The sequence below is a fragment of the Talpa europaea genome (assembly GCF_964194135.1).
Source record: "Talpa europaea genome assembly, chromosome: 12".
In the NCBI taxonomy this organism is placed as follows: domain Eukaryota; kingdom Metazoa; phylum Chordata; class Mammalia; order Eulipotyphla; family Talpidae; genus Talpa; species Talpa europaea.
Genome location: NC_140079.1, coordinates 5,741,225 through 5,752,001, shown reverse-complemented (window position 1 = coordinate 5,752,001; position 10,777 = coordinate 5,741,225). Strand labels below are relative to the sequence as shown.

General features: G+C 58.7%; 2 protein-coding genes across 2 annotated transcripts in view; both read right to left on the bottom strand.

Annotated features, from left to right (window-relative positions):
- LOC311182543 (olfactory receptor 7G3-like) overlaps positions 1–10,777 on the bottom strand; it is a gene marked incomplete at both ends in the record, with an annotated part of 735,701 nt that overhangs the window by 139,813 nt on the left and 585,111 nt on the right. The window lies entirely within an intron of this gene.
- MCOLN1 (mucolipin TRP cation channel 1) lies at positions 834–8,712 on the bottom strand (the record flags this gene model as incomplete). Its single annotated transcript, XM_084251404.1, has 14 exons — positions 834–1,000; positions 1,089–1,219; positions 2,561–2,776; positions 3,134–3,256; positions 3,666–3,767; positions 3,911–4,060; positions 4,163–4,269; positions 4,539–4,638; positions 4,828–4,924; positions 5,106–5,211; positions 5,597–5,762; positions 5,841–6,008; positions 6,651–6,856; positions 8,682–8,712. 14 exons carry the CDS (start codon positions 8,710–8,712, stop codon positions 964–966), a joined length of 1,740 nt encoding a protein of 579 aa, XP_084107530.1. The 3' UTR covers positions 834–963.

Genomic DNA, 10,777 nt, shown 5'->3' with positions numbered 1-10,777 from the left:
CAGGGGTCGGGAGCGACCACACGGGGGTCCTGGGCTGATGCCGAGGTCGTGGGAGGTTCTGGGATGCTCTGAGTGGGATGCGCTCGCAAGACGTTACTCGGTTGATGCTGGAGACTCGCTGTCCCGCAACAGCGGCGTCACGGGGTCTCCGGCGGCGCGGAGCAGCGCTGGGGCTGCGGGGACGACGCTGGCGCCATTGCCGGGAGCCGTAACCGGAGGCGCCGGAATGGCCGGGGGCGCTGGAAAGTTCCCGAGTCTAAGGATCGCTAGATTCCCGGGACTTTGCCGGGCGGCGCAGGGTGTTTCCGCGCTACTGGAGTATTAAAGGAAATCTGGGCGGGTCACGGGCCCTGGAGACACTACCTGGAAAATTCAAGGGGGACCAGTCCCCGGCCACCCCGGGGCGCACCTGGCTACCGGCGCGGAAACACCTGCCGGGAAGTGGGGGTTGGGAGGATCAGAAAGTCTGGGACTACCAAGAATCGGCGGAGGACGGATCTTGGGAAAGCCGGGGGCTCGCTGACGATCCTCGAAGGGACACCCCTGCCGGCCGGCGGGAACTCGGACTCACCCAGGGGCTGCCGCCGGGGTCCAGCCCGCACCGACGCCGCTAGCGTTCCGCCCGGCGCGGCGGGCGCGGCCCCTTTAAATTATTCGCCGCAGGGCGCGCCGCAGCCCCGCCCCGCGCGGTGGGAAGGTCGCGCGCAGCCCGCCGCGCCGAGCGTGGCGAGGCCTTAAAGAGGCCGGCGCGGCCCGCGGCAGGGACGCCCCGCCCCGCCCGCTGGACACGAGGACGAGCTGATTTTCCCGTTTATTGAACACCCACCCCCGTGTCCGACCCGGCCCGCCCGGGCCCTCAAAGGGCGCAGCAGGGAGCCGGTCTTTTAGGGCAAACTCTTAAAAATAAATAAGCACGATTCCTCACAGTCCGGGGCTGCTGTCCAGTGGCCGTCGTGGTCGGAGTCAGTTCACCAGCAACGAGCGGTCCTCCGGGGAGTCCCTGGAGGCGCGTCAGTGTCAGCCCGGGCGGCCGCCGTCAGCTCCCCCGCGCGGGCGCCCCTCCCCCGGCCCCCTATCCGGACTCGAACCTGCCACAGCAGCAGAGCAGGCTGCAGGCTGAGCCGCTGCCCCTGCGGAACTTGCCAGACGTGGGGCTGTCGTGGCACTGCGCGATGTAGGCCTGGAGCTCGCTCTTCTCTGCGCCGGCACTGCCCGGGTGCTGGGGGGAGAGGCCGGGGCCCTGCATGAGTGGCTGACTCCCACGTTTCTGGAGGGCTGCTCTCCCCTGGATCTGGATCTCCGCGCAGTCCCTCTTTGACCAGCAGGGTCCCACCTCTGGGCCTTTATACCCGCTGTGCCCTCTGCCTATTTATTGTTCCTCTTATTTCTTGTTCCTCGTGGTTCCTTTCCACAGATCTCTCCTGACCCCTAAGTGCATGCGCACCACACATCTTGTCAGCTGGTGCCCTCTGCGCCCGTCTGCAGCCTCCACAGACAAAATCTGGGTGTCTGATAACCTACTGAGTTGGGGGCCAAGGTCTGGGCTTGTGCTCAAGCTGATAGGTGTATGTGATGTTTGGACGCCTCCAGCCCCGGGGACAGTATCCACGTCTGCATCCCAGCCCAGTTCATGTTCTGGTTTTCAGCAAAACCCCTTCCAAGCTTGGGGAGCCCCCATCTCTTCCTCAAGGCATCATCCCCTTTCTGGTTACTAAGCGTTTGCTTCAGATGTTCATTCCCTGTGGGTTCCCTCTCTTCAATCTAGAACTTTCTGAGAGGACAGAAATGTTTTGTATCTTTGCTGTCCAATCTGGTAGCCACTGAAGTCACAGAGGCTTGTTGGCACTCGATGTGTGGGTGCTGTGAATGAGGACTTGTGTTTGATACTGTATTTCATTTCCATTAAAATAAAAATTTAAATCGTCCCATCACTAGAGTCTAGAATTAGCACACTCTAGACACTTTCCTGGACTCACCCCTATACCTTTAGATTAGAGGGGGGTCCCTCTGTAACCTTTCATACTTCCCTCATACCTCTCACAGCCATCTTCACACTTCCAGTCACGTTAGCCATCTTGCCCGCCAGCCTTGGACAGACGCCTGATAACCAGATACCTGGCACCCAACTCAGGGCTTGGCCCACAACAGGTCCTCAGACACGTTTGCTACAAGAATCTTGTCCACCTGCCACCTCTACATTCTGCTCTGACTCCATCCTCTCCTGACCCCTACAGCCTGCAGGATAACTACCTTTCCCAGGACCCAAACAGCCCCTACCACCAGACACTGCACTCAGGAGTGGGGTTTCCAGAAACAGACAGTGCTGGATTGAGTCTGTCTCTAGGCAAGTTACCGTGACTTGCTTTCCTGTTGGCAAAAGCAGAGGCAGGAACCTACCAGGGATATGGGGGGGGCCCCCGATTCCGAAGTACCCTCTCCTCTGGCTTTGTAGTCTCCCCTGGGGGCTTCTCTCCTTACCCAGCGTGTGCCCAAGACCCACTATGGCCGACTCGAGGGATCCACGAGAATGGAGGCCGGGGGTGGGGGGCTGCACGCTGACCTTGATGGTGTCGTAGGCGCCCGTGATGAGGGCGATGAAGAGGCTGAGCACCATGTAGATGAACAGGCTGATGAAGGAGTAGAGGTAAAGCTGGGAGAAGAGCCAGACAAGGTAGCTGCGGCTCTGCTGCGCCTGCATCGCGGCGAAAGTCACGAACATGTCGTCTCCGTTGATGAGTGAAAACAGGCACTCCGACACCATGGACAGAGAGCGGAACTGGCACCAGACAGCAAACCAGAGGGTTTGTGGGGGCAGAGGGCGCCATGGACATGGCTGGGGGTTGGGATAGGGCAGTCATGGAGGCCACGGGGGACAGTGGACAGAGAACAGGTAGATGTAACGGGGCCACCTGGAGTTCACCGCACAATGACAAAGCCATGGGGCAACAGCAGGGCCGGGTGTTGGGGGGCAGAGCACGGGGCTGCCGCAGACCTGCTGCTAAGGTATCGGGTCAAGGCAGGTCACTCAGTATCAGCAGCTGCACAACAGGTGTCACACAGCTTAGGAAGGGGACTTGGGGAAGAAAGCCAGGGACCCCTCATCTGTGGGTCCCAAGCACTCGCCCCACCTTACCTTCGCATGGTAAGGCCCCAGCACGATCCAGCCACAGAAGCAGTAGCCCAAGTAGATAACGGCCACGCAGCAGCAGAAGCGTATGACGCTGGGCAGGGCCACCCGCAGGGTCGCGATGAGGATCTGCAGGCAGGTGGGGGCTCACGGTGACGGTGTGGCCGGCCCGCAAGGGATGGTCGTGGGCATGCAGGAGAGGGTGAAACAGGTCAGGCCCAGGGCAAGCGGGGTGACCACAGAAGATGGCGGTGGCTTAGATGGGGCTGGGTTGGGTGGAGGGGACCTGAGGGCACCCTTGGCTGGACGCAGCTGGGTGGGTGTGAAGGGCAGGCTCACTCAGCCCTGCCCAGGTATAGTGACACCTGGGATGGGTGGGGTCTGGGGCAACAGGCGTCATCCACGACAGGCACATTCACGGGGCAGAGGCTCCTAATGGGCCATCTGTGGCGTGTGCATGAACTTACTTGGGGGCGGGGGGAGTTGGGGAGCACCTTGCCACCACCCAAAAGGCCTGGCCTGCGCCTACGAGACTTACATTGTACTTATGGAAGAAGGTCAAGTAGCGGATCACACCGACCCAGACGAGCAGCGTGGAGGTGCCCAGGAGGATGCTGCAGACGTCATAACTCGCCAGGTTCTGGGGGTGGGAGCAGGGTTAACCCCCCCGGCCAGACTCCTCCAGGGAATCTGTCCTCAGGCAGGCATCGGTGAGAACAGAACCTGGAAACAGGCAGGATCGGGGGCTCTGGGCTGGGCAGGGTGTAGGTGGGCAGAACCTACCTTGTGCTCGATGCCCATCTTTATGATGGTGCCTGAGATGGTGAGCACATCGCTGGTGACCAGGAGGATGTACCAGCCGTTGACAAATTCTAGCCGTTTCCACAGGCTGATGACACGTCCCTGGTGCCGCCACATGAATCTAACAAACTCCTGTGGGAGGCAGGCAGGGTGATGGGCCCCGGGTGCAGACCCTCATGGGAGCTCCCACCCCCATGCCCTTGGGAGCTGGGAGGCTGTGGGATCAGGGCTCACACTCTGTAGCAGGAAGCCGCGGAGCAGCGAGCGGGCACACAGCAGGAAGGACAAAGTGCAGGTGAGGATCACCACCACGTCAAACAGGAGCTGGAAGCTGTTGTCTCCTGTGGGGAGGGGGGACAGGGGAGGCCCAGGAATGGGTGACTGGGTGGGCCCCAGGGATTGCGGGGCTGGTTTGGGCTGGTCAGTGGACTCCTGGGATAGCTGGGTGAGTAAGGAGATTGGTGGACACTGGTCTGGTACTTTGGGGAGCTGTGGTCAGCCAGGGTCCCTAATCCATGATCTGGGCTGACCTGGGCTGGTCTGGGCTTGGGGACGCCTAGACAGGTCAGGGTCCCTGGTCAGTGCTATTGTGCTGGGCTCTGGGGCTCACCGTGCCTGAGGACTTTGTAGTGCTTACACTCCTGGATGTGGACCTGGGTCTCCAGTCTGATGGGGACACGCCCACTATGCGCCTTATTGTCAAACGTGATCTGCAGGGGTACAGTGGGACAGAAGGGGGCTCCCAGATCCATAGAACCATAACCAGGCCCGGTCCCCCACCACATGTGCTGCCCTCATCCCAGGGCCCACAGATGCCCTCTGACAGGCCCCGCCCAGAGGAGGCAGCCCTGTTTGTGGCTGCTGCCAGGTCCGCGGCGGGCCCTCCCTCACGCGCTCACCAGGACACTGAAGGTGTAGCAGTCTGGGGTCTCGTTGTTGATCAGACTCTGGAGGTTGATGGTCTTCAGCTGGAAGTGGATGGTGACATTGATCAGCCTGTCGGGGGGTGAGGGTGAGCGTGAGGGGCTGTGCCGTCCTTCCCGCCTGGAGTGCCAGGACTGCTGCCCACGCTGACCCTGCAGCTGACAGAGTTGGTGCTCACGCACCATCAGCACGGCTCCCCGCACCCCAGCCCATGGGGAAGTGGCCACTCTGTGCCCGCCCTGGACTGCTGTACTTGTGGAATTTGAGTGTGAGGTTCCTGTAGCTGTCGCTGCTGTCTGAGAGGGAGAGATCACCGGGGGGTAGAGGGAGCCTCTCTGGCGGGTCCACGTGGATGCAGTCTGAGGACAGGAAATTAAGGAAGGAGCACTGGGGGCGGCGAAGGCCCAGAGGTCTCCCTGCCCCTCACAGATTCATTTCTCCCTTTAGACTTACACACTTGTTTGCTCCCCGTGTCTCCCCCGAGCAGGTCCCAGCCTGTCTAATTCCCACACGGATGTCAGAGCCTAAAGCTCAGGGGCCCCCAAATGAGTTAATGATATTAAAATATAACACCCAGATCTTTCTGCATGGCAATCATTTCACTAAGCACATTGCATACCCTGAGTTATTCATGATTATGTGACTGCCCCCTCCCCCGTCTTCCAGAGGAGCAAGAGGCAGAAATGAGCTTTTAATCACGGCAGCTGGGGCTCCCAGCAGGCGAGCTCCACCCTGTCCACTCACCAGTAACAACCATCGGGTCGATGTCGAAGGTGTCGTTAGCTGGGTCCACATGGCCATGTTGGTAGTAGTGCTGGCAGAGTGCCAGGGCCGAGCCGTTGGCCCAGGGGCCGCCCCCACCCTGCACGTATGCATACCGGCCCAGGGACACGTCAGGGAGCATCAGGTACTATGGGCAGAAGAGAAGGGCCCATCAGTCCCACCACTCTCCTCAGGGGTGCCCCTGCCCCTGCCCTGGCCACTGCACCTGGTCCACGGCGTGGAAGATGGCCTGGTAGAGTTGCTCCCGAGTGTAGGCTGCCAAGGTGTCGTCTGCCCCGTCCGAGTAGCCCAGCAGGAAGAGGTGCCGGAAGGCAATGGTGTTCTCCTCCCCGAAAGTGACTACCAGCTGGTTGCTGAGCCCGAACAGGATGAGCTGGAGGAGGGACGGGGGCGTCAGCACTGCTGGAATGGAGCCTCCCTCAGTGCATGCACACGCGGAGGAAGGAGGGGGTGGGGGGCTGCCCTGTGTGGCACATATCCCCGCCTACCCCGCAGTGCTCCTGCACCTGCTGCAGTGGCTAGTGCTCACTCAGCACCACCAGGTGTCAGAACAGGTGTTAGCCCCAGGCCTGCAGGAGAATACCGCTGGCCCTTTTACCAAGGGAAATTAGATAATGTGCCAAAGTCCCAGCAATAGACCAGAAGTCCTTTAGGGCAGGGTTTAGGGTCCCCATAGCTTAGTGCCTGGCAGGGGTGGAGGGGAACTATCTGTTTAGCCACTTAGTCAGTTCTCCTTGAGAGTCAAGGTATCTCAGGTTGCTGGGTTCAATGTGCCAGCTCCGATGATCGTTCACTGGTTGGTTTTTGACAAGTCCCTTAACCTCGCTGAACCTCAGTTGCCTCATTTATAAAATAGGGGCAAGAGTCGTTTCCAGGGCCTCAGAGGGCATTTGTGAGGTAAAGGAGCTGCTTGCACACAAACCCGAGGGTCTCCCAGGCCAGGCTGAGGCTGACTCCAAGACTCTCCTTCATGATCAGCAGCCACAGGTGGCATCCTGGCATCCCCAGGTCTCACCTGCACGGTGACCACCAAGATCTTCACCACTTGCAGCATCAGCTTGAAGGGCTTGCGGCCCTTGGCCCGGAATTTGTCACAGGGACTCATGAAGAAGTACTTGAGACGGCGGCGGAGGTCTTCCTCTTCCGGTGGAGTGAGCGGAGCCGTGGAGGCCCCCTCCTGGGTCCCGTACCCAGGACTAGGGGTCAGGAGACGCTCCGTCTCTGTGGACATGGAAGAGGGCAGTGGGTCCAAGCCCGGGCAGGTGCATATGCCAACAGGGAAGACAGCTTCTGGCCTGACCTTGTGGCCCCATGCTCCAGCCAAAAAAAGAACTCGAAGAGATTTAAGAAAAAGGAAAACTCTGCAATATTTTCTGGGCATTTGCAACAGTGTGCTCAGAGGTTACAAGTTGGGGGCTGGGTCTACAGGGCCTGAGAGGATTCCTCCCTCTGCTGTTTGCCAGCTCTGGTGAGCACTCAGCTTCCTCCTCAGCAAAATGCAGCAATAACTATCTCTCACTGGAAAGCTGAGGATTTGCTGCATGTACAGCATTTATCGAAGGGGCTGGTTCCTGGTAAGAATGTCAGGACACTCCATTATTATTCCTGTTGTTGATTTGTGGGGGAGAATGAATTGCTTCCACTGGCTTCTTACAGGGCTCTCAAGGCTTCCAGGCTCATCTTAATTCTAGTGTCATTCAAACCAGCCACGTTCTAGTTTGTTCTTGTTTTTGACAAACATTCCAAAGCTAGCCCTCTCCCTTAGCATGACCTGTCTGTCCTGCTGACACTCACAAGTCACAGGCCTGGAGAAGGGGAGATGGACAACAGTGATAAGAAAACACACTCGTGCAAGGCTCATGGAGCACCAGCAGATGTTATAACACTGTTAGCTGACATGCTAACATGGCATTTTCATTACGGACATCAACTCCGGGGGACCACACCGGGGGACCACTTTCTGGACAGACTTTGGCAACTCTAAGTCCCGTCCCATCTCTTCATCTGAAAAGTAGAATGAAAAGTCTTCCCAAGGCTGAGATTCTGAAAGTTCTCTGAGAATTAACTGAGAAAGCAGCTGGGCCCCTGCATCCATAACTGTTCAGCAGAAGTTATTTAAAGCACTTCTCATTACCTTCAACCCTAGGCCGCCTGAGAGGAAGATCTGCGGTTTAGCAACTGCTGGGGTCATATCTGGCCACAACAGCCCAGAACCCCACTGGGAGAACCTTTCCAAGGCCTGGCTAGATCCTTCCTGACAAGGCCACCAGGATGAGTATGGACACTGTCAGAACCTGTCCTGCAGGGAGGAGCAGGCTCCCTCTTGAGCTGTAGCCTTGGAACTGGATGCTGTTGTGGTTGTTTACAAGACACCGGGATGGAAGCCAGAGGACAAGTCCTGACTCCTTAGGTGGGTCACAGTTAAACCACTCACACTCTACCAGCCGGGACACCTTTCAGGCAACACAAGGGTCTTCCTCCACATCCTCTCATGAGAGGGGGAGACTGGCAACACTGGGGGTTAGGCACCCACCCAGGAGCTCAGGAGAGTTGAGCTTTCCCTGGGTTTGGAGATCGGAAATTGCGTTGGGTGTGGAGGTTCAAGAAGGCAATCCCTCCGGCCCTCCTCTTGAGCCGAGAGAAGTCGAGCATTTCCCCCTGGATTGCAAGCCTGGGAATTCCACGTGCGGGTTGGCGAAGCTGGTGCCCGCTGTCTGGATGACAGCAAAAGCTGCCATCCTAACCTAGGCTCAGCATGGGAATCCTGAGAACCCGCCGCCCGGAGTCCAAGGAGCGGGCAGCCCGCCCGCTGCCTGAGCTCCGGAGCTGGGAGCAGGGTCTGGCTTCGAAAGGGCATTCGGGAATCTGCCGCTCGGGGGCTGGAGGGACTAACACCCACGGGCCGCCCGGCTTCCAGGAGCCGCCTGCCCATATTGCCACCACGGCGAAGCTGAGCGATCAGCCCTGGAATTTAAGAAGGAAAACCGCCCCGGGGCGGAGAAGCGGGCTACCGGCCAGCCACCCGCGGGCCCTCGCGTCCCCTCACCTGAGCCGTGCGGGCCCATGGTGGCCGCCATGCCCGGGCCGCGAGCGCCGGCGCCGGCTCGCGCGGCAGGGCAAGCCGGGTCCGAGCCCCCGCTGCTGTCACTGCGGCCTCAGTCCCTCCCGGTGCCTCTTCAAACCTTGCGGCGTCAGCTGACAGGGCCCCTGTCACGTGACCAGAGCGTGCTGGAGCACGTGACCGGATCCGCTCCCGCCCCTGCGCCGAGCCCGCCCCCGGGAGCAGCGCGCATGCGGGCTCTGCGGGGCGCCTGGGCGGAGGGCGCTCTCGAGGTCCTAGCGCCGCCGGCGGGAGGGCTGGGCTGGGCGGGCTGGGCTGGCCTGGCCGAGCGTGCCAGTGTGGAGCTGGCTCCCTCCTGGCTCTCTGTCATACCCGCGTCCGGTGCCAACCGCTTGACTTCCTTGGCTGGTACTTGACCCCTTACCCTCCGCAGTGGCCAGTGTTGATCCATCGCCCAACTCCATCCTCCTAGAAACCTGGGGCTTACTCTCAGCTCTCTCCCGTTCTGCCTCTCATCTGAACTATCACCAAATCCTATTTCATCTCCTATTCTATCCCAAATAGGACCACTTGTCCCCCACTCTGGGAAAAAGAACTGAGGCAGGATCAGAACCCGTGGTCCAACATTCCAGGCCTGGATCGCTGAAGCAAACAGCTCCCTGATCTTAAACTCCCACTTCCAACCCAGCAGCCAGAAGCATCTTCAGAGCATGATTCCCATCAGGCCTTTGCCAGAACCTGCCAGTAACTTCCCATTGTGCTGGTGTGATGAGGAACCTCCCCACTGCAGCCTACTGAGGCTCTTCAGTCTGCCCCCTCCATCCCCGGCTCATCTCTCAGTGGCCCCAGGGCCTCCTGCATTCCTGCTCTGGAGACTTGTGGCTAAGAGCTGCAGACTCTGGAGGGCAGACAATTCAGGTGCTGCCAGCCACCATTCTACATCTTCCAAAGAATCCCTTCAAACTCCTCAGTTTGCACATTTTAAGAGTCTTCTGAAGCACTGTTACCTGCCTTGTGGAACTGTTCAGAGAATTAAATGAGAAAATGCAGCAGCATAGTGCAACATTGGGCAAGAAGTACTGATTTTTAAATAAGTGGTTATTGTGATTATAAAATCCTCCCTTGTGGTAAACTGTCTGCCATTTAAATCAGATGTCTTATATGCTGCTTCTAGAATGCACTAAAAATACCCTGTAATTACTTTTTACAATATTTCTGAATTTGGTATTTCTGAATTTGAGCTCTGCTTAAACAATGGCAATCAACAGGTCTGTTGAATGCATAATGAGCAAACTCCTTTGTCTAGTGATATACTTACATGGGCTTCGAAGAGCTAAGGGCAAGTTAGGGGAACAGACAGGGGCACCCATATGGTCTCGTTATCAGCTCCTCTGTCAAGATGCCAGAATTTCACCATGGAATCCTGCTCAGACCACCTGCGGGGAAGGTTGCCTGACTACAGTGGTCATGCCTGAGGAGGTCGCTAGGAGTGGGGAGCAGGGAGTGATGACTACCAGGATGGACCATTGTGAACCCTGGAGCAGGGGGAGGCCTGGAGGGCATCCTGCGAGATCCTGCGAGTGGAAGTGAGGATACTGAGGTACCAGGTGTATGAGTGGCGCAGGCTGTGCGTTGAGGGAGAAAGAGAAACAGGTGAACCACAACACAGAACCAGGAGGCAGTGGGAAGATTTTACTAACTGCACAACACACAACTTCCCCAGACCCCCACGGGTGCCAGAGTCCCCTTCAGCCATCAGGCCCTAGGAGTGCCCCTTGCTGCTGCACCCACTTGGGACTCTCGCCAGTAGGGAGGGCTGGTCTGACAGTGTCATGGGTGGGAGAACCGGGGTCAGGGCAGGACTTAGGGTTGGGGTCCGGGCTGGGCACAGGATTTGCATCAGGGCTGGGGCTAGATCCATGGACCGGGCTGGTCTCAAGGTCAGCACTGGTATCACCACCAGGCACAGGGTCAGAGGACTTGAGAGCCTGAGGGGTAGGGGCAGACCCAGAGCCAGGGGTAGGTTTGAGGCTGACATTGGGGTGGGAGCCCAGAACAGAGCTGGGGTCAGAACCAAGGCC